The sequence below is a fragment of the Aquarana catesbeiana genome, linkage group LG13 (assembly GCF_042186555.1).
Source record: "Aquarana catesbeiana isolate 2022-GZ linkage group LG13, ASM4218655v1, whole genome shotgun sequence".
In the NCBI taxonomy this organism is placed as follows: Eukaryota; Metazoa; Chordata; class Amphibia; order Anura; family Ranidae; genus Aquarana; species Aquarana catesbeiana.
Window position 1 is genome coordinate 76,507,820 of NC_133336.1, and position 24,572 is coordinate 76,532,391.

The following is a 24,572-nucleotide window of genomic DNA, read 5'->3' on the forward strand; positions in this document are numbered from 1 at the left end:
AATAAAAATTTTTAAGTAAAATTAACAATAAAAAAACCCACATTTTTTAAAGTGCCCCTGTCCCCGTGTGCTCGCACGCAGAAGCAAACTCATACATAAGTCCCGCCCACATAACCTTATGGGTAGAGCTCCAAAGGGATGAAGCTAAGGGGAAAATAATACTGGGAGCATGCTATAGGCCCCCTAACCTGAGGGAGGAAGTGGAGACAGATCTCCTATCACAATTTGGATTAGCAGCAAGGATGGGAAGTGTTATCATAATGGGGATTTTAATTATCTAGACATAGACTGGGCGGAGGGAACCGTGCATTCATTTAAGGCTCGCCAGTTCCTTAATGTCTTGCAGGACAATTTTATGGGTCAGATGGTAGACGCACCAACTAGAAATAAAACATTACTGGATCTACTGAGATTACCAACAATACAATCTACTAACCTTCTATGAGGAGGTGAGTTGCCATCTAGATAAAGGAAGGCCCGTAGATGTGGTGTATCTGAATTTTGCAAAAGCATTTGACACAGTTCCCCATAAATGTTTACTGTACAAAATAAGGTCCGTTGGCATGGACCATAGGGTGAGTACATGGATTGAAAACTGGCTACAAGGGCGAGTTCAGAGGGTGGTGATAAATGGGGAGTACTCTGAATGGTCAGGGGTGGGTAGTGGGGTTCCCCAGGGTTCTGTGCTGGGACCAATCCTATTTAATTTGTTCATAAACGACCAGGAGAATGGGATAAACAGTTCAGTCTCTGTATTTGCAGATGATACTAAGCTAAGCAGGGCAATAACTTCCCCGCAGGATGTGGAAACCTTGCAAAAAGATCTGAACAAATTAATGGGGTGGGCAACTACATGGTAAATGAGGTTCAATGTAAAATAATGCATTTGGGTGGCAAAAATATGAATGCAATCTATATACTGGGGGGAGAACCTCTGGGGGAATCTAGGATGGAAAAGGACCTGGGGGTCCTAGTAGATGATAGGCTCAGCAATGGCATGCAATGCCAAGCTGCTGCTAACAAAGCAAACAGAATATTGGCATGCATTAAAAAGGGGATCAACTCCAGAGATAAAACGATAATTCTCCCAATCTACAAGACTCTGGTCCGGCCGAACCTAGAGTATGCTGTCCAGTTCTGGGCACCAGTCCTCAGGAAGGATGTACTGCAAATGGAGCGAGTACAAAGAAGGGCAACAAAGCTAACAAAGGGTCTGGAGGATCTTGGTTATGAGGAAAGGTTGCAAACACTGAACTTATTCTCTCTGGAGAAAAGACGCTTGAGAGGGGATATGATTTCAATATACAAATACCGTACTGGTGACCCTACAATAGAAATAAAACTTTTTCGCAGAAGAGAGTTTAACAAGACTCGTGGCCACTCATTAAAATTAGAAGAAAAGAGGTTTAACCTTAACCTACGTAGAGGGTTTTTTACTGTAAGAGCGGCAAGGATGTGGAATTCCCTTCCACAGGCGGTGGTCTCAGCGGGGAGCATCGATAGCTTCAAGAAACTATTAGATAAGCACCTGAATGACCTCAACATACAGGGATATACAATGTAATACTGACACATAATCACACATAGGTTGGACTTGATGGACTTGTCTTTTTTCAACCTCACCTACTATGTAACTATGTAACATATGAAAACGGTGTTCAAACCACACATGTGAGATGTTGCTGCGAACGTTAGAGCGAGAGCAATAATTCTAACCCTAGACCTCCTCTGTAACTCAAAACATGTAACCAGTAAAACATTTTTAAAGCGTCGCCTATCGGGATTTTTAAGTACAGAAGTTTGGCGCCATTCCACGAGCGTGTGCAATTTTGAAGCATGACATGTTAAGTATCTATTTACTCAGTGTAACTTCATCTTTCACATTATGCAAAAAAATTGGGCTAACTCTACTGTTTTGTTTTTTTTTACAGCATGAAACTTTAAAAAAAAAAAAAAAAAAAGCATTTGAAAAATTGCTGCGCAAATACCGTGCAAGATAAAAAGTTGCAATGACCGCCATTGTATTCTTTAGGGTCTCTGCTAAAAAAAATGTATAATGTTCGGGGATTCTATGTAATTTTATAGCAAAAAAATTATGATTTTTACATGTAGGAGCGAAGTGTCAGAATTGGCCTGGATGCGAAGTGGTTAATCAGTTCAATTATATAAAAATCTTTCTGGTACAAGTCAGATGTACTGCAGTGCAGACATAACTACCTTGCATGGCAAGAGCTGCACCGTAAAAAAAAAAAAAAAAAAGATTGGTTAGTTTTATTACTTTTTTAAAGCTGCCTTCTGGCGTTTAGCTTTTAAATTGATTTCGTCCCTTTTTTTCCCCCCCTCAGATTTCACTCCCACTATAGATCATTCTATGCTATTTTTCTGCGCTACCAGCAAAGGTGGACCATGTCTGCAGTGTGGAAATATTTTAAAGTTTCTGATAAAGACCCCGAATTTGCAATCTGCAGTCTTTGCTCAGTAGAAATTTCAAGAGGAGTACAGTGCCCAGGCATTTTTCAATAACAGGTTTGATACACCACCTGAAAATACGTCATCCAGTGCAGCATTCAGAATGCAAGAAAACAGTGCCACTTCCAAAAAGTGCCTCAGGCTTAACACCCTCTGTGGCCACAGTCTTTGAAAGGGTTAAAAAATTTGCAAGTGACAGTCCCAAAGCTCGTGCCATTACGGATAAAATTATGGAATTTGTTGCATTAGACGACCAGCCATTCTCTGTTGTGGAGGACGTTGGATTCCGTAGGCTCATGCAACATATTGAGCCGCGTTACTCACTACCAAGCAGATGCTACTTTGCAGATACCTGTCTACCTGAATTGTTTTGCAGTGTTAGAAAACACTTTCATGATCTCATGACTACAGACATCATAGCAATCAGTTTTACTACCGACATTTGGAGTTCAGACGTCAGTCCAATGAGCATGCTTAGCCTGACAGCCCAGTGAATAGATGACAAATTTCAATTACAAAACATCCTAATTAACGCACATGAGTTTGTTGGATCACATACTGCAGCAGCAATATCTGATGCTTTAAAAATCATGCTTGACACTTAGCACATTGAGAAGTCTAAAGTGCATTTTATTGTCCGAGATAATGCACGGAACATGGCAAATTCAATGGAGGACAGTGAACTTAAAAGCATACCGTGTATGGCGCACACACTGCAATTGGCTGTGAATTAAGGATTGCACAGCCATATCTGATATTGTATCAAAAGGAAGAAAAATTGTGGGTCACTTTAAGCATTCTCCGCTTGCTTATTCCAGATTACAAGCTTTGCAGATACAGTTTGGAATGCCACTGAAACGACTGCAGCAAGATGTAGCCACTCGGAACAGCACCTTCTATATGCTGCAAAGTCTTTTTGAACAAAAGCGTGTTTTAGCTGCATACATTGCAGATTACGAGCTGCCGGCAACACTGAGTGCACATCAGTGGATGTTGAAAATAGTTTGTCTCTTCTATCACCATTTGAACAGTTAAAAAAAGAAATAAGCTCAACTAATGCTTCCATTGCTGAAGTTATTCCCTTGATTGCTGCACTGAAGCGTCTGCTAGGAAAAGAGATAGAAACAGACCATGTCGTAAAAACAGCTAAAACCACTCTACTGGAGGCCGTTACCAACCGGTTTCAAGACAGAGTCCAACACTCTGTACTGCATTCCAACAGTTCTAGATCCTCGATTTAAAGAGCATTATTTTAATGTGGAAAAAAATCAGCGTGCACAAGAAATGATACAGGCACAAATGAAGGTGGTGGAAGCATCTGGTGAAGGAGTTCAGAGGTGTAGCATAGAGGAAAGTGAGAAGAAACGGCATACAAGTGAAGAGGAACACACTCCTTCGATATCTGATATGTTTAAAGAAATTTTACATCAATGCACCCCGGTCCATAGCAGTGCCACAAGTGCAGCTACCCAACAGCTGGACATTTATTTAGCTGAACGGCCTATCGCCAGAAGCGACAATCCCCTTGAGTACTGGTGCATCAACAATGTTTTCCTTTGCTTTCACAGATTGCATGCAGATATTTATCTGCCCCAAGCACCAGTACAGAGTGAGAGACTATTCAGTCTAGCATCTCATATTCTTGACGAGAAGAGAAACCGTGTCTCCTGTGAGAAAGCTGAACAACTTTTGTTCTTAAAGCGAAATCTGCCACTTTTAATGAAATAGATTTATAAATCCGTAGCATAGACCAATTAATTTACCATGTTGAACATAGTAAATGAATTGGTATTGGATTGTGCTATTTGACAATTGGAACATACAACATAGTATGGCTGAATACCTACCTACTACTACTAACTACAAATGTTCCAATTGTCTAGTTGTGCCATTTGTTGGTTGTTCATTGTAGTTCTTCTACAGTTTTTTCACTTCTTCAATTTAACCGCTTCCGGACCAGCTGCCGCAGTTGTACTGCAGCAGGTTGGCTCCCCTGCGCGAAACCATGTAGCTGTACGTCGGCTTGCGGGGCATGGAAAGCAGGCGCGCCCGCTGCACAGCGGGGGTGCCGATGCTCGTGGCCGACGGTCGCAATGACTGCCGCCCACGAGCAATCGTGAGCAGGAGACACAGAATGGACGAGTGTATGTAAACACACACTTCCCTGTTCTGTTCTGACAGGAGTGACATATCGTGTGTTTCTATTAGCTAGGAACCACGATCCATCACTTCCTCTAGTTAGTCCCCTCCCCCTTCAGTTAGAATCACCTCCCAGGGAACACAGTTAACCCCTTCACCGCCACCTAGTGTTAACCCCTTTACTGCCAGTGACATTTTTACAGTAATCAATGCATTTTTAATCGCACTGATAGCTGTATTAATGCCAATGGTTTCAAAAATGTGTCACAATTGTCCAATGTGTCCGCCATAATGTCGCAGTCACGATAAAAATCGCAGATCGCTGCCATTACTAGTAAAAATTAAATAAAAATGCTATAAATCTATCCCCTATTTTGTAGACACTATAACATTTGCACAAACCAATCAATATACGCTTATTGCGATTTTTTTTTTTTTCCAAAAAATATGTAGAAGAATACATATTGGCCTAAACTGAGAGAAAATGTGCTTTTTTTAAAAAAAAAATCGTGATATTTATTATAGCAAAAAGTACAAAATATTGTGTTTTTTTTTTTTTTTTTTGTTTCAAAATTGTCGCTCTTTTTTTGTTTATAGCGCAAAAAATAAAAACCGCAAAGGCTTGCAGCTGTAAGTGCAGCGAAAGGTGGTTCTACAAAGTATTGACTAAGGGGGGTTGAATACAAACGCACGCCACACTTTTCAGATATTTATTTGTAAAAAAGTTTGAAAACCATTTATCGTTTTCCTTCCACTTCACAATTACGTGCCACTTTGTGTTGGTCTATCACACAAAATCCCTATAGAATACATTTACATTTTTGGTTGTAAGATGACAAAATGTGGAAAATTTTATAGGGTATGAATACTTGTTCAAGGCCCTATATTTATATCCTCCCTAAAATACATAAAGACCCCCAAACCCCCCCCTGCTAGACCTATTGTCAACGGTATAGGTTCAGTACCATCAAGGATGGGGCAATATCTTGATCAATTCCTCCAGAATAGCATTCTGGAAACAAGGGCCTATCTTAAAGATACTAAGGACTTTTTACAACTTTTACAGAGCGTAGAATTAACAGGGAAAGGTGAGGAATATTTAGCTACAGCAGATGTATCATCACTATACACAGTACTACAACATGATGATGCTTTTCTGGCCCTTAATTGGGCTTTAAGCAAAAGAGATGATCTACGCTATATTCACAAAGTATTTTTGCGAAATGCACTTGATTTTTGCCTTTCCCATAATTATTTTTGGTTTAACGACCAAGAGAGCCGCTGCTATGTGCGTGATATTTGTGCCCAGTATTGCAAACCTCTTTATGGGAGAGTGGGAAGACCAATTTGTTTTTGGAAGGAGAGAGATGAACTGATCTTTCACAGACGGTTCATTGATGAATTGTTCTTCATATGGGCAGAATCAGAATCATCACTCCCGTGAATTCATGAAATACTTGAATAATAAGAATAACATCAAATTATCAAGTCATTGGAGTAAAGATCAGATCAACTTGTAAATGTGTACAGACATGATGATAGATTAGAGACTAAGGTGTATTTCAAGGCGTAATAGCTACCTTCCTTTAAATAGTGGATATCATCCCCTTTGGTTAAGAAATATCCCCAAAGGCCAGATTATGAGAAACTGTTCCACCACTAGTGCCTTTATAACACAGTCCCAATTATTAAAAAATAGATTTGTGGATAAGAAATACAATCTGCAGTATTTGGATAAAAGTGGTAGATGAAGTATTGGTACTCCCTCGAGAAGCCAGTTTGAGTGATGTAGGCCCCCGTAGGAACAACGGAAGTCATGAGTGTTGTTTCTATCAGGTTTTCACTCACAATATAAAGAAGTGGAAGCGATTTTTGGGGCACACTGGCATATAAATTATGTCTTGATAAAACACTTAAATCTGTACTCCCAGCTACCCCTAAAATTATATACAAAAAGGCCCCTAGTATTGGGGATAAGGTGGTAAAAAAAAGTATTAGATCCACCGACCAGACCCTCATCCTTTTGAGATAGAGATGGGTTCTTTGCATGTAGGAAGTGTAAGGCATGCAGAGAAGTTGCTATGACAATGAGAGGTTTGGAGAGGTTCACTTCTACTTAGGGAATTTATTATATGCAATACTACTCATGTAGTTTACGCCTTAGAATGCCCTTGTGGGCTTATGTATATAGGGCGTACTAAGAGACATTTGAGAATTCGGATTGCGGAACATAACCAGAATATTAAATTGGGTTTTAAGGACCACAGTGTCTCATTACATTTTAAACTTTTCCATAACCAGGACCCTTCAGGTTTAAAATTTTGGGGTGTTGATCGGTTCAAACCAGTATGGAGAGGTTCCAATAAAGTGAGGGAATTATCTAAACGTGAAACACACTGGATTTACCTGACAGATACACTCGCGCCTAAAGGGTTAAATGTAGAACTTGATATTGTTTTATTAGTGATTATTGACATTATTTATTTTCCTTGTGATACTTTTATTAAAGCTCCAAGTATACAGGATTATTTTTTTAAAATTTAGATTTTTTAGTTATAGCAATGTATTAATTTAAATATGATTATGAGTCATTAATTATAGGATTGTTCTCTGATAGGATCTACGTTATGAATTGAAAAGATAGGATGTGTATACTTTTAATCATGTTTACATATCTGTAGATTATTTATACAAAATGCATTGATTGCTGGTATATATCTGAAGGCCTTTTCTTTTACCTAGCGCCATTTGTTAACCTGTACGTGTTGATTCCGCTGCTAGTGTGCACCATTAATGATTGGAGTGGTTTGGTACACGCGGGGTTAATGGGCTGGGTGGAAAGCAGTCAAATACAGGGAAGCTAATGATGAAATGCGTCAGAGCGTGACCTTAAGGGGACCGGAAGTGACGTTTGAGTGTCACCACCAGGAAGAGACAACCACGATTGATCGGCGTCCGCTGATTTAACCGGCATTGGCTTGCCCTCATTACCACAGATTGGTGAAAACGCTTTCTATTTTTTATTTTTATGCAATTTTAAGGAAGTTGGGGTTGCAATAAATGCTGAAACAGGATCACGCTATGTGGAATTTTTCTTCCTATGTACCACTACCCATGGAGTGATTTGCAGCTCTAAACCATGCCTGTTCTTTGGATGATATCCCTTTAAATTTCTTAAGGCTTGTGTGTTATCGATTTCTGGAGAGTTTGAACCTCTCTGGGAGTGTGAAACATGCGGTGTGAAGCTTGGTGTATGGTGCATGCAGATTAACATCTACTAGGATCACCACCTGCCTTCAGAACTTTCATTTACCAGTGTCATCCATTTTGTTTCTCATATAATCATAACATATGAATGCTGGTCACGATTAATGACTGACGAGAGCGCTGCTAAAGTACTGGATGTTACACAAGACTGTGTTCTTGGATTAGATTCTTTACTATATGTTTATTTTAAATTGTATGATATGTATAGATAAGGGCATTTATGTAAAATAAGGGCATTTTTAGTTATAGCAATGTAAGTTGTATGATATGTATAGATAAGTGCATATGTAAAACTACCAAGTTGACTGCCAGTTCTTCACAGTCATTGAAGAGCACTCTAGTCTCTTCCTCCCTCAAAACGGCTGATTGCATGGGGAAGCCTACACAGTGAAAAGTGATTAGCTGATCCAAAGATATAGGCGGCTGAAATTCATTTTTTTTTTTTGGTTCTACAGTCAAACTTAAAAATGCCCTCTTTTGCATCAAAAGTTGACTTATTGGACAAGTCTGCCCATCATCTTAAAGGACCAATAGAAAATCTCGACTATGGGGCCTATCTTTGAGAATAAATAACATCTACCATTAAAAATAGAACTTTCTATATAATATTTACATTTTGTAACTATTTTCTATGCAGTGACATGTTTCGAGTTTAGTGAACCTTGTACCTTTTTCTTAATCAGTAACCTCTGAGCTGTAATCTGAGGTGTCTTTGGGAAAATATTTCATATTACTATTATGACATTTTTATGTGTGTGTGCATATAGGTGTATGTGAGTAAACATATATTTATAATTAAAAATATATATGTGTGTGTATATATATATATATATATATATATATATATATATATATATATATATATATATACATACAGTGGGGACGGAAATTATTTAGACCCCCTTAAACTTTTCACTCTTTGTTATATTGCAGCCATTTGCAAACATCATTTAAATTCATTTTTTTCCTCATTAATGTACATACAGCACCCCATATTGACAGGAAAAACACAGAATTGTTGACATTTTTTTTTTTTGCAGATTTATTAAAAAAGAAAAACTGAAATATCACATGGTCCTAAGTATTCAGACCCTTTGTTGTGACAAAGGACTCCAAGATGGTGAGAGATAAGATTCTCTGGTCTGATGAGACCAAGATAGAACTTTTTGGCCTTAATTCTAAAAGGTTAGTGTGGAGAAAACCAGGCACTGCTCATCACCTGTCCAATACAGTCCCAACAGTGAAGCATGGTGGTGGCAGCATCATGCTGTGGGGGTGTTTTTCAGCTGCAGGGAAAAGACGACTGGTTGCAATTGAGGGAAAGATGAATGCGGCCAAGTACAGGGATATCCTGGACGAAAACCTTCTCCAGAGTGCTCAGGACCTCAGAGTGGGCTGAAGGTTTACCTTCCAACAAGACAATGACCCTAAGCACACAGCTAAAATAACAAAGGAGTGGCTTCACAACAAGCCACAACAACTCTTGAATGTTCTTGAATGGCCCAGCCAGAGCCCTGACTTAAACCCAATTGAGCATCTCTGGAGAGACCTAAAAATGGCTGTCCACCAACATTTACCATCCAACCTGACAGAACTGGAGAGGATCTGCAAGGAGGAAAGGCAGAGGATCCCCAAATCCAGGTGTGAAAAACTTGTTGCATCTTTCCCAAAAAGACTCATGGCTGTATTAGATCAAAAGGGTACTTCTACTAAATACTGAGCAAAGGGTCTGAATACTTAGGACCATGTGATATTTCAGTTTTTCTTTTTTAATAAATCTGCAAAAATGTCAACAATTCTGTGTTTTCTGTCAATATGGGGTGCTGTGTGTACATTAATGAGGAAAAAAAATGAACTTATGATTTTAGCAAATGGCTGCAATATAACAGAGTGAAAAATTGAAGGGGGTCTGAATACTTTCCGTCCCCACTGTGTGTGTATGTATATGTGTGTGTGTATATATATATATATATATATATATGTATGTATGTGTGTGTATATGTATATATATATATATATATATATATATATATATATATATATATATATATAATATACCATATGTATATATATTCTAACCTAGATATATGTGTGTACAATTTATTTCATATTTATTGGAATTATAATTATTCTTTCAGGTGAACTCTACCATTCCACTGTTGGGGCGCTCTGGCTTGTTGGGTGAGCTCAGGAACAACTTCTTCACAGATGTTGCATGTGGGAAAGGCAAAAAATCGAGCAGTACTTTTTGTATAACATCTTCTGGCCTACTATGTGAATTCAATGATCGTCGATTGCTGGACAAGTGGGTGGAGCTCAGGGTGAGTGTGGACAGTATGTGTGTTTGTTTTACAGAAATACACCAGATTCAAAGCTTACATGAAGATTGCTCTACACCAATGCAACCCGTTTAAGTGGAATGAGCTGGAACAGTTTTGCCTTCATATACACACAGCTACCATGCACGTGTATGAAAAAGTATCCTGTTCTCTTTGTATTGCTTCCTATGTGTGAAATCCCTGGTGTTCCTGCCAGTCCCTCTGCTTTACTATTAAAAACTGACTGACACTATTTAAAACAGACCGTGGTCAGTTCTCTAGCTGTTGGGAACTCGGCCTACTCTCCTCCAATGATCAGACTTGATCTGACGTGCCTCCCCTGTACAGCCTTTCACTGGTAAGCTAAGTTGACTTTTGCTTTGCATCCCCCCAGCTCTTATGCAGTTGGGAACAGAGGGAAAGTGAGCACTTAAAAAAAAGGGGGGGGGGGGGACCACCCCCGGAGGACTTCCAGCCGCCCTTTCTGCGAAAATGGGAATCGGACTTTGACTTAAAGTCCTCCATTTTCAGGAAACAAACTTCAAGATTTTTTTCCCAGTGGTACTGTACCCCATTCCTCCTCCACAGATGCTTCCCGAACGCTTTTGACCGATGCTGGCGCTGTCTGGAGGAGTGTGTGGGACATTGTTACACATTTTCTGGTCTTGCTCAGAACTAGAGGGTTTTAAGAAGGAGGTCGGGAAGATTTCCCAAAAAAAATTCCCGAAGATCCAGCCTTCTTGTTGCAGGTCTCCAAAATCCCTGCCAAAATTTACAAGAAATCTATTCCTCGCCATCTTCTGAATGCGGCCAAACCCTGTATCCCCCTTACCTGGAAGCAGACACAGCCTCTGTCAACTGTACAGTATTGTAGCAAAAGACAACTCTTCAAAGTATTGACTCTTGGGGGAAAGGGGTGAATACCTATGCACATTCAAGATTTATGTTTTTGTCTTTTTTTTTTTTTTTTGTTTGTGTCACAATAAAAATTATTTTGCACTTTCAAAGTCATAGGCATGCTGTGCACATCACATGGTACAAAGCCCCAAAAATTCATTTCAACAGGTTTTAATGCAGCAGAACCAGAAAAAAGGAGGGGGAGGGGGGATTGTCACAATATTATATCCTTTGTCCAAACAATCATCTTTAGTGCCCCAAACTAATTTACAGTTCGCTAGTGGCGCTTTGACTGGTGGCCTGGCTTTGGGTTGAAGTCATAGAAGCTGAGGCAGACTAAAAGCAAGCTCAGACAGAGCACTAAAAATACTTTTCTGAACATGGGAGATAATGACAGGCACATTTTCACATTTTGTGGTGGCAGCATTTGTAGTTTCAGACATTCAAAAAGGATGGCAGATTTGTTATTTCTAAATGTGAACAGTAATGCTCAAAATATTTGCTATGCAGTAGATGGTTCATTGTGAATTCCATAGGTAAAAGACAGGATTCATATATTTTAGGTCTGTCAGCATTGGTAATCTAGCCTACATGCATGATTTGTGAATGCTGACAGTTCGTTTTGTCGCATGTTTTTCATTTATATGTCTAAATTTCTTGACCTTTTTCCAAACAGACCACCATAGCCAGCTGCATATTGGTGAGCCAGGATTATATTTTCTGTGGCTGTGCAGATGGAACGGTGCGCGTCTTCAACCCAAGCAACCTACACTTTCTTAGCACCATGCCAAAGCCACACTGCCTGGGTGTAGATATTGCTACCATCACTGAAGCCAGGTGAGTACAAATGGAAATATTGATACATTTAAACAGACATACCTTTTTTAGTGTTTAAAGGGGTTGTAAACCTTTGAGGTTTTTCACCTCAGTGCAGTCTATGCATTGAGGTAAAAAACCTCCTGTAATGCTGCACCCCACCCCGAGCCCCCATTTTACTTACCTGTACCCCCTCTCCCGGGGACGAGTACACCAGCAAAAGCCGGTGTCTCGGGTCCTGATTGGATGGATTGATAGCAGCGCAGCCATTGGCTCCCGCTGCTGTCAGTAGATCCAATGACCGGGGGGGCAGGGCCGGGTCATACATTCGGCGGCTATGGATGCCAAATGATGGACTCGGGAGCGCGCCCGCAAGGTAACCCCCCTGGAGAGCGCTTCTCCCAGGGGGTTATCTAATGCGGGGAAGAGCCGCCGAGGGACCCTAGAAGACGAGGTTCAGGGCCACTCTGTGCAAAACGAGCTGCACAGTGGGGGGGTAAGTATGACATGTTTGTCGTTTTATTTTTTTTTAAATGAAGCTTTAGTGTCACTTTAACATTATTATGATTTTTCTTTAGGCATTGTTTTATGCTGCTGGAAATTTTGCTTAGTTCAAGTTTGTTTATCATACAATAAAAAAAATCAGTCCAGCAAAAAGGTATTTTATTTATAGGTGCAGCCTAGTAGGCTGAGTCGGCTCCTTGCTTCCTATGTTCTTGTATATTCCAACAGTGATCTCCCTATTATAATACCTAAATTCCCCATTCACACCTGAGCTTTTGTAGCTTGAAGCTTTAAACTGCTTAACATCCTAAATCCCATGTATTTCAATGATGACTGTTCTCATTCTGTATGAGTGCTCAGACATCTGTGGCCTTAGTTCCTAACTATTTTGGAGCTTTTGGTGTTCCTGCTTACTTTTTCATGTTCCAGCTTCTCCTGTTAGTCTCAGTGTTGTGGAATTGCCTATAAGAAAAAAAAAAAAATTGAAATTGAAAAGTTGGGCCCTCTGATACTGGCACAGGTGTGCAGACCCCAGGACAGATAATGAACCAATAAAGTCCCCAGATATATAGGTAGCTGTCAGGTAGTGAAACCAACCAAAAATCTACTAGAAACTGCCATACACGTTTGGGTGGTCTGACCTTTTAGTGGTGCTTATTCAGGACTCTGTGCCTATGTATGCAGAAGGAGCTGTATGAGTGCTCCTAAATTATAAGTATCCAGTTGTATGATGTGAAAGTGTACACTATGGCGTACCCTGGTCTCAATAACTTCTGACACTCAGTACCGATTCAAAGGGATTAAAACATCTGTCAGGCTTTAATCTGTGTCCCTACTCAACAGAATTTAATCTTACTTCCTGCTCTGTTTGACCCACATCAGATCACAAATGTCTCATCCTGGATCAGACACAGGGGAAGGAATTCCCATGGTCCATAATAGCAGGAATGTTTGAATTATGAGGGACCGGTATAAGTTTATGGTAGTTTGTAACTTCTGACAAAATAGGGGGCAGGAAGGATTACACTGGTTGGGGGATTGGCAATGAAGGCAACACCACTGTGCTTCTTCTTTGCATTCAAGAACTCATATCTTGGTTCCCCTGTTTGTAGAATATCAGGATTAAAGACAGATTTGTTAACTTTTAATGTTTGTTTCTTTATTGCTCTTGCAGTTTTTTGCTTTATTATTTTAATATTTATTATTTAATATTTATTTTGGGGGCAAAAAGCTGTAAAAGACAAAATTAGAAACTATGGGAAGAAATGTAATAATAATTGGGCTGTAATTCAAGTGATTTCAGATACCACTGATTATTGGTTCACCTTTCAAGCTGATGGACTGCTGTGTATTGTTGACGGGGATGTGCATAACCTCATTCTGTATTGTTAGCAGTGTGGTTTCCCAGGCCTTGAAGTCATGATATTCACTATTCTTGCATTCTGTTTTTGTTTTACATCTAATTTGCATATATTACAAATGCATTTGCTGGCTCAAACCCCAAGCAGAGTGAATAGAATTCAGGCCAGTCATTCCTGCTGAAGTTTTCAGAACAGTCATTCTTTTGATCCATGTCTCTGCCTGTGGGTTCCTTCTCTCCTGACCCCCAGCCCACAGCTGTATGGTTTGACTTTCAATAGATCATGTGTTTCAGTCACTAGGCCTCTGGTGTTTTTTAATTATTCAGTTGGCCTCTGTTTTTCTGCTGGCTTGTCTTTCAACTGCATATACAGGCAGTTCATCTATCCTATTAGATTTCTTTCCTCTCTAGTATAACAAGTCTAAAGATCTCTTAGAAAAGTACGGTATTTCACATCTAGGAAAAGTCTATACTTTGCCATAGGCTTTAAGTAAATGATAGAGGAGCAATGACATTTTTTCTGTAATGGAAACCACCACACCTAGCCCTTGACTTAGAGGCCAATGCGTTATAAAATAAAACATGCAAAGTCAGCATGGTACAGTAAAAGACACTAAAAAGTAATTTATGTGTTTCTGCAGTTTGCACTATGCTTTTTTTATATGAAGACCCTAGTAACCCTAATGATGTACATTCATTCTTCGCTCTAATTCAGTAATTGTAAAAGAAGGGCAAAAACTGTAAAAAGTAAACTAATGCAGCCACCACATGCAAGGACTGGTAAGCTGCAATAGACTAGATTTGTGTTGTTCAGTTTATAGTTGCTTTAAATTGAACCTGTGCTTTGTTCTTCCTGAGCAGATACCATGTTCCCTTTATTGCCCAACTCCCCAGACAGCCTTGTGTAATGTCTGAAACAAGCCCGTTAGTTTACCCAGGGTTGGGGAATCTACCTGTCCACATGTGACATCTCTGCGCCAATCACAAAGCACCAGCACTGTCACATGGATTGAGTCCATGCTTCTCCATACCTAAAAGTACCAGTATTTTCTTTCCCTTCCTATAGATTTACGGAGTGGTGGGGAAGTGGAATAAAGGCGAGTATGCTGCTGAAGGGAATCTAAAAGCAAGTCCTTAAAGCGGAGTTCTACCAAAAAGTGCAAGCTCCGCTTATCTGCCCCCCTCCAGTGCCATATTTGGCACCTTTTGGGGGGAGAGGGAAGTAAGTACCTGTTTTAGACAGGTACCAGTCCCCACTTCTGGGTAATCTCGCTGCAGCGAAATCACTCGGAAGTTCGGACCCCCTCCTCCTTCCCCTGCCATTGGGCCATTCAGAAAGCACAGCGCACTTTAGGAATTGGCTGTGGAGCCACAAGGTTTCACTGCCAGTTTAGTTTCCCTTAAAGTCAATGGCAGTGGCCGCACTGGAGAGCCGATGGAAACATCGTCTGGGGTGCCGACATTGCTGGATTCCAGGACAGGTAAGTGTCCTAATATTAAAAGTACTGCAGCTGCTGACTTTTAATTTTTTGCTTGGGGGGGGGGGTTGCGGCGGAACTACACTTTAAATGGGACCAGTTGCAGTTGGACCTGTGTATTAGATTTAGGGGGAATCTATTAAGGTTTTGAGTCAGTTTAATTCTACTTTAAAGATTAAACCTTTTTTTAAAACAAATGTTTTAGATTTGTTTAGAGCAGTATTAAACCAAAAAAGAAAAATGTAGTTTATTGCCACTTACTTTTCCTTGGAATGTGGTGGCTGCATTAGGTTTTTTTTCTGCTTTTCTCCCTCTTTTATTTCACCTGATGATTCAGCCAATAACACACTTCCTGTCTTAGGGTGTCTGCATTGTGCATGAAGTAGTAAAGCAGACACCGCTAGGCAGCAGCATTATCAGTCTGTGGAGAGGTAGTGTTAAATCGGCAGGTTCGTCAAGAACCAGGCAAATTTTGCTTTGTGCGTACTCCTGTCCGTTTTACAGAAGCTGGCCTAACGACCGGCTTCTGTCAAATGGTCCTGCTGGAAGACTAGCGTTCGATTAGCGCATGCAGCGAATGGGTGCAGGGCTGATCTGTGCACTCTGGCCTGCATCCCCCCTCCCTGCTGGTAGAATACAATAGAGCAGCAGGGGAGATCCCTGCATCCACATCGCTTGTGTGGATGTACGGGATCTGTGTGTGTGTGTGTTATTTCCTCTGAGTTTTTTTTTGGTTGAAAAAAAAAAAAAAAAAAAAAAAAGGTGTATTACCCTGCTTTAGACTGGGATTCACATCAATTTCTGTACTGGTGTTGTCAATAGTACGGGAAGTGAAAAAGAAATGTCTCTTAACTAGCACAGTTATAGAAAATCACAATTTTTTGTAGGGTGGGAGAAGGGGGATTTTGTTTGAGTCCAGGTTCACACTGCTGCGATCTCGGAGATCGCATATGATTTGGACCTGCACTGCAGGTGCCGATCACATGCGATCTCTGAGCAATGCGAGTTCAGCCATACAGTAGATTTGCACAGAAAATAGTGCAGGGACTTGTTTTTCCCCGCACTAGAATCGGATCGCATGGGTGTTCTCACCTATGTGATCCGATTCCTGTTCGAGTTCACAGTTTGCTGTGCGATCTGTGAACAAAACTGCGGGTGTCATTAACTTTGTTAATGACACCCACAGCGGTTCGCAGAAGGCAGTGTGAACTGCCTGCTGGAGAGGAGCGATGCGGGAACCAGTGCTGGAATTGCACTGGTTCCCGCATCGCACATATGTGAACCCAGGGTGAGAGCAGTGTAACGAGTGGGGTCACCAGACAGCCTTAAAAGTGTGTGTGTGTGTGTGTGTATGTATCAGCATTTTCTATGGGAAACTATACTACAAAATACTCCCACAAATGTGGGTCATTGATTACAACCAAGATTTGTTAATTTGCACACACAAAGAATTTTTCCTTGACAAATTCATTCAAGACCATGTTGCAAAAATGAATACACCCCAATGGAAGTCTTAGGAACAAGGCTAAATTTTAGATGACAAAATCCTACTTAACAAGAATTCAACTGCAGGTGAGTGTAATTATTCATTAAACAGGTGTCCAGCAGACAGTTGATTATAAAAGGCCGTTGCCTAACAAAGAAAACCCCTTCCCATTTCATGGTGTCAGCAATGGCACCACATGGAAGAGAAATGTCACAAGGCCTGAGCAAGAAAATAAATAATTTCTTTACACACGAAAGGTGAAGGCTACAAGAAGATCTGCAAAGCTTTACTTATCAGTCAGAATACTGTAGCAAAAGTGATACAAAAATGTAACAAAGAGCAAAAAAGCAATCATCTCACAGAGACGTCCAGGTCAACCACTGCAGTTAACACCTCGATAGGGGCGTCTTCTGATAAGGGTTGAAGAAAATTGCCATGCGAGTTCACTGCAGTTAGCTAAAGAAGTAGAAAGCCAAACTGGGGTGATTGTTTTCCGTGCCACAATGCGGCATACACTGCCGAGGAATTACATGCATGGGTGCTGTCCACGAAAGAAAGCCTCTTCTGAAGCTTCTTCTAAAGCCTCTTCTAAAGAACATGCACCTAGAATTTGCCAGGGCCCTTGCTGAAAAAGAAGAAGACTACTGGGACTCTGTACTCTGGAGTGATGAGACCAAGATAAATGTTTTTGGAATTACTGGCTTCAAAACTGTATGGTATTGCAAAGGTGAGGTGTACAAAGAAAAATGCATGGTGCCTACAGTGAAACATGGTGGTGGCAGTGTCCTCCTGTGGGGCTGTATGAGTGCTGCTTGCGTCGGGGAGCTGCATTTCATGGATGGTATCATTAATTCACAGATGTACTGCTCTATATTGAGAGAGAAGATGCTACCATCACTCCGTGCCTTTGCTCATCGTTCACTTTTCCAACATGAAAATGATCCAAAACACACATCTAAGGCCACTGTTGCATTTCTGAAGAACAAAGTGGCCAAGTATGTCTCCTGATCTGAACCCAATTGAACACCTATGGGGAATTCTGAAGAGACAAGTTGAGCATCGCTCTCCATCCAGCATCCATGCTCTAAAAGAGGTCATTCTTGAAGAATGGAAAAAGATAGATTTTGCAATATCTGTCCAACTTGTTCATTCCATGCCTACAAGACTTTGTGCTGTCCTTACAAATCACGGAGATCATCCAAAATACTATTAGTAATAGTTTTTGCTGTGGGGTGTATTCATTTTTGCATCAACTAATTTGAGTAAAACTGAAGATTTAGTAATCTAAGTTATATTATTAACCTTACTTTCATGTTTCAATGAGCTAAAATGTTCTATAAGACTCAGTTTGGTCAAAATTTTGGAAATTGTTCTTATGTTGAGATATTGAATTAAATCTTAATTTTCAAAAGGGGTGTACTCGTTTATGCGGAGTGCTGTATGTATGTATGTATGTATGTATGTGTGTGTGTATATATGTATATGTGTATATATATATATATATATATATATATATATATATATATATATATATATATATATATATATATAAAAAATATTGGACAGAAATATTTGGAAACACTACATGATTTTCAGGTGTGAAGGTGACAACATGTTTCGCGTTGAAAGCGGAAGTGATGTAACATTCTTTGGCTTCCGCTGTGTGATGAGATACCTAGCTAACAGATGGGAAGCCTCACTTTTGTCATTCACTGCATGCGCTGCTAGTAATATAGAATAATGTCAGAGCTTACTGAGTTTCAGAGGGCAAATTGTTGGTGCCCGCTTAGCTGGTGCCTCTGTGACTGTGTCATGAGATATGGTATCAAAGGTTATGACGGCATATACAGTTTCTAGGAAAACATTGTCTGATAAGCATAGGCATGGTCAACATGGTCAACTGAACGAAAGAGACAAAGGGACATTGGGCAGGATTGTGACCCAGAAAAAGAAAACAACTGCTGCGAAAGTGACTGCAGAGCTCAATCTCAGTCTTCCAAAGACCGTGTCCACAAAAACTGTGCATAGGGAACTCCAAAACATTCACGGACGAGTTGCAGTTGCCAAACCACTAGTGACCGATATTAATGGTCAGAAGAGTAAAGAGTGGTGATACACCCATAAATTATTGGCTATCAATGGAAGACTATAATACGGTCCAATGAATCCAGATTCACACTGTTTCCAACCACTGGACATGTTTACGAGTGGCGAACACCATCCCAAGCTTATGACCAGGTCTGTCTTGTGCCAACAGTAAAGCATGGTGGCGGCGCAATCATGGTTTGGGTAGTCCTATCTTGGTATTCTGAAGCCTCGTTTATCACCTTGAAAGGTAGAGTCACTGCCAGTGACTATGTACAAATTATGGCTGACCATGTGCACTCCATGGTGCAGACATTGTTTCCCGAAGACCGTGCAATTTACCAAAACTATAATGATACGATTCACACAGCTGTTGTCAAATTGTGGTTTGACGAGCATGCAGACGAAGTCTTGCACCTTCCCTGGGCACAGCAGTCGCCAGACCTCAATATCATAGCGCCAATATAGTTAATTTTGTAGAAGAAGGTTTGGGCTAGTTTTCTGCCTCTGGCATCTCTGCGAGAACTGGAACGTTTTTTTCGTGAAGAGTAGTATCAGATTCCATTATCCACCACCCAAGACATATATTTCAATTCCCAGGAGAATTCAGGCCGTCTTGGATGCCAAAGGTGGTCCTTTACCATTTTGGGTAACGTTTTTGTTTTTACCTGGTGTTTCCATAATTTTGTCCAACGTGTGTGTATTTATACACACACATGCGCACACACGCTGTGCTATCTGGCAACATGCAGTTAGTAGCAGATCCTTTAAGTCCTTTAAGCAGATCCTTTAAGTAAGCTGCGAGGTGGTGCCTCCACGGATTGAACTGTTTTTTTTCCAGCACGTACCACAGATGTTCGATTGAATTGAGATCTGAAGAATTTAAGTCAAAACCTCTAAACATGTTGTGTTCCTCAAACCATTCTTGAAATAATCAGACCAAGCCACCTTCTTTCATTGCTCTGTGGTGCTTATGTGCCCATTGTAGGAGGTTTTTACTGTGGACACGGGTCAGCATGGGCACCCTGAAGGATCTGATGAATGCTCTGATGCCTTTCTATCAGAACCAGCATTAACTCTTTCAGCAGTTTGAGTTACAGTAGCTCTTCTATTGGAGCATCTATACAGAATACACGGGCCAGCCTCCGATCCCCAAGTGCATCATGGATGATGCTGGTTCACTGGTTTTCCTTCCTTGGACCACTTTTGATAGGTCCTGACCACTGCAGAAACATCCCACAAGAGCTGCAGTTTTGGAGTTGCTCTGACCCTGTAGTCTAAACATTACAATTTGGTCCTTGTCAAAGTCTCTCAAATCCTTGTATGCCCCTTTTTTTCCCGCTTTTAATACATCAACTTCAGGGACGACATGTTCACTTGCTGGTCATAATGTTATGGCCGGTGAGCGTGTATGTATATGTGTGTGTATATACACACACACACCACACACACACACACACACACACACACACAGACACAGACACACACACACACACACACACACACACACACACACACACACACACATACACACACACACACACACAGTGCCCTGAAAAAGTATTCATAGCCCTTGAAATTTTCCACATTCTGTCATGTTACAACCAAAAACGTAAATGTATTTTTTTGGGATTTTATGTGATAGACCAACACGAAGTGGAAGGAAAATGATAAATGGTTTTCAAAATGTTTTACAAATAAATATCTGAAAAAGTGTGTCGTGCATTTGTATTCAGCTCTCCTGAGTCAATACTTTGTACAGTCACCTATCACTGCAAATACAGCTGCAAGTCTTTTTGGGTATGTCTCTACCGGATAAAATTGTGGTCGTTGCAACTTTTTATGTGACACGGTATTTGCGCAGTAATTTTTCAAACGCATTTTTTTTTTTGGAAAGAAACGGTTTCATGAATTTAAAAAAAAAAAACTAAAATTAGCCCGATTTTTTTTTTTTTTTTTGGTATAATGTGAAAGATGATGTTACACCGCGTAAATGGATACCTAACATGTCACGCTTTAGAATTGTGCATACTTGTGGAATGGCACTAAACTTCAGTACTTAAAAATCTCCATAGACGATGCTTTAAAAATCTTTATGGGTTACATGTTTAGAGTTACAGAGGAGGTCTAGTGCTAGAATTATTGCTCTCGCTCTAACGTTCACGACGTATGTAACCTGCGTGTATCTGGCTCTGATACTAGCCAGTGCCTCACCAGCCACTGACCTCACCGCTTGTCCCTGGTCTGATTAGATGGAGAGCATCTGTGAACAGCAATTTTCAAGTCTTGCCACAGATTCTCAGTTGGATTTAGGTCTGGACTTTGGGCCATTCTAACACATGATTATGCTTTCATCTACAAACGATTCCATTGTAGCTCTGGCTGTATGGGTTACTGCCCTGCTGGGAGGTGAACCTCCACCCCAGTCTTTTGTAGACTCTACCAGGTTTTCTTCTAAGATTGTCCTGTATTTGGCTCCATCCATCTTCCCATCAACTTTGACCAGCTTCCCTTTCCCTGATGAAGAAAAGGATGGTGTGTTAAGGGTAATGTGCAGTTTTAGTTTTCCGCTACACATAGCGTTTTGCTTTTAGGCCAAAAAGTTCAATTTTGGTCTCATCTGACCAGAGCACTTTCTTCCACGTGTATCCTGCACCCGGCTTCTCGCAAACGGGACTTCTTATGGCTTTCTTCTTGCCACTCTTCCATAAAGGTCAGATTTGGGGAGTGCACGACTAATCGTTGTCCTGTGAACAGATTCTCCCACTTGAGCTGTTGATCTCTGCAGCTCCTCCAGAGTTACCATGGACTTCTTGGCGGCTTCTCTGATTAATGCTCTCCTTGCCCAGCCTGTGAGTTTAGGTGGACGGCCATGTCTTGGCAGGTTTGCAGTTGTGCCATACTGTTTCTAATTTCGGATAATGGATTGAACAGTGCTCCATGAGATGTTCAAAGCTTGGGATTTTTTTTATAACTTAACCTCACTTTAAACTTCTCCACAACTTTATCCCTGACCTGTCTGGTGTGTTCCTTGGCCTTCATGATGTTGTCTGTTCACTAAAGTTCTCTAACAAACCTCTGAGGGCTTCACAGAACAGCTGTATTTCCACTAAGATTAAATTACACACAGGTGGACTCTATTTACTAATTAGGTGACTTCTGAAGGCAATTGGTTCCACTAGATTTTGGTTAGGGTTATCAGAGTAAAGGGGGCTGAATACAAGCGCATACCAAATTTTTCAGATATTTATTTGTAAAAAATTTTGAAAAACATTTATTGTTTTCCTTCCACTTCACAATTATGTGCCACTTTGTGTTGGTCTATCACATAAAATCCCAATAAAATACATTTACGTTTTTGATTGTAACATGACAAAATGTGGAAAATTTCAAGGGGTATAAATACTTTTTCAAAGTGTTGAGTATTTTAGAATTCTTAGAGCTCATGAGAGTGTGCTGTTAGATGTTATTTCTTGTAGTAGCTGCACATATGCATGGCATTCATTAACGTAAAAGTTTTTTCTTATTTGTAAAGTGCCTGTAAGCTGTTAACAGTAATTGGACCACATGAACTGGTCAGCTGCTTCTAACTAGAAAGATACAGCAGTGTGATAATATATAGAAAGCCTAATTAATTCCCTTATTGTTCTCTACCTTTCAGCCGCCTCTTCTCCAGTGCTGCAGATGCCAAGTACCCGGACACTGTGGGAATGACCTTTGACCCTGCCAACCAGTGGCTCTCTTGTGTGTACAATGACCACAGTCTGTATGTATGGGATATTAAAGACTTGAAGAAAGTTGGGAAAGTCTACTCGGCCTTATACCATTCTTCTTGTGTGTGGAGCGTTGAGGTATGAGTTGCTGTCATACATTTATTTCTGTCCATTAGTTTTAAGACAACAAAAAGGAAAATGTAGCTCTATTTTGTTTACCGTTCTGCTGTACACCAAATACAACAGAATGACCAAATTCATGATTAGATTTTTTTGCAACATACCAACTTTTATAGCAGTGTCAACATAATGATAGTTTACAATGTGGCAGCTGATGTAAGGAAGGCTTTGAATAATGCATACAATGATGCGAGTCCTTATCCTTTGATATTCTTGAATAGATCTAAACACCATCATTAAAATATCATATAAGCTGTCACAGTTTACAGCAGTTGCAAGCGGTTAGGGACAGATGTCCGGGCCTGGATCCATCTTTCTGTTTCCAGGGTCGCTCATCCATCGTCATCTCAATCCTTAAGAATCCAATTAATCTTGCCACTGGAATCAATTGTATGCAGGCAAGTACCCATGTGAAGGAGGCCCTAATATGTTGATGTAAATCCAAACGTTTTCACTTTTAAATTTGCAGCTTTTATGAAAAGAGTGCCTGGTGGTCCTGCCATTAGGGTCCTTTTTCAGGCACTTCCAGTTATGAGTTAACAGCTGTTTCCCAGTTGTTCTCCTACATGGTCACCTCATCATAGAAGCTCCTGATGGAGACTACAGGCTGCTAGGGCACAAAATATGCACTCTTCTTTGGAGAATGCATAGCACATGAGCAGGTCCGAGATATTGTGCTAGATCGAGAGCAGATGAATATAAAGTAGGCCATACACTGAGTTAAATTTCTTTTGGTTCCTGATGAACCAGCCACAATTCACTCTTTGGGTGACCCTATTGCCACCCCTCCTGTCCAGCATCCTTCAGTTTAAAAATCAAAGGAGCCGAATGTATAATTTTCATCCAAACAGTGGCTACATCCCATTGGGATGCAACTGTGCAGGTGTTTTTACAGCTGCCATCGGTGGCTGTGAGAATACGGTAGCCCCGGCAGAAGAATATTCTATCCACACTATATAATGTGGATGGAGGAATCTGTCTGATTTTTTTTTTTTTTTTCTCAGCCCGCAAGATGACTTTCGATCAGCATGTTGCCGGCCATCCTTGCTCAACAGAATTTGATCGGCTTCTGTTGAAGGGGAACATTGGAAAACTTTTCTTGATCAGCAGCTACAGCCACTTAACGTTGTATGCTGACAGCAGCGGAAGCCACTGTGAGAATACAATGTCCTGGCAGGAGAAGGTGGGGTAGGGAAGAGATTCTTCCATCCATCTCTTTTGTGTGGATGGAAGATTTTTTTTTTTTTTTTTTTTATTTAGCCAGTGGTCTGGTCTAGCCATCCATGACCAGTTTAAAGCCTCGTGCACACTAGACATTTTTGGACGTTTTTACGGCAGCTGTTTTTGGCTTCAGACGTTTTTTTCTACAGTCAATAAACTCCCCATCATGTTATCCTATGTGTCCATGCACGCAGGCTGTTATCAGCAGTTTTTGGCAGGGGCGTTTTTTGGCTTTAAGAAAACCCCAAAACTAGTGGGTTCTGAGAGGAGTTTTTTAGCTGTAAAAACACTCTAACATCAAAAAACGCTGATAAATGCTCACAAACGCGGCTCACCAGCATTTTTTAACCATTGAAAAAAAAAAAACGCTAACGCAGGAAAATGCTAATAAACACTATTGCAAAAACGTTGAAAAACTCACTGCAAAGCTACTGACGTTTTTATAACGCATGAGGCCTAAGACTAACCGGGGGGGGGGCGGGGCAAAGAAATCTACAATAATAAAGTGATTTTAACCACACCAATGGTACAAAGTAGGATACTTTTATTTGTGTTTTGACTTATATGCTTTTTTACACATCAACCTCTTTCTTTGTGTGAGCAAAATCCTGCCATCAAGAAGCATGTCTGCTTAAGCGG

The 24,572-nt window shown here is 40.5% G+C and overlaps 1 protein-coding gene across 2 annotated transcripts in view; it reads left to right on the forward strand.

Annotated features, from left to right (window-relative positions):
- Nucleotides 1–24,572, forward strand: part of MAPKBP1 (mitogen-activated protein kinase binding protein 1) — a 255,393-nt gene that overhangs the window by 175,397 nt on the left and 55,424 nt on the right. For both annotated transcript variants that reach the window (XM_073609140.1, XM_073609141.1), the window contains exons 8-10: nt 10,014–10,196; nt 11,767–11,927; nt 22,481–22,670. In XM_073609140.1, the coding sequence (XP_073465241.1) occupies nt 10,014–10,196; nt 11,767–11,927; nt 22,481–22,670 (534 nt within the window). The remainder of the gene's footprint in view (nt 1–10,013; nt 10,197–11,766; nt 11,928–22,480; nt 22,671–24,572) is intronic.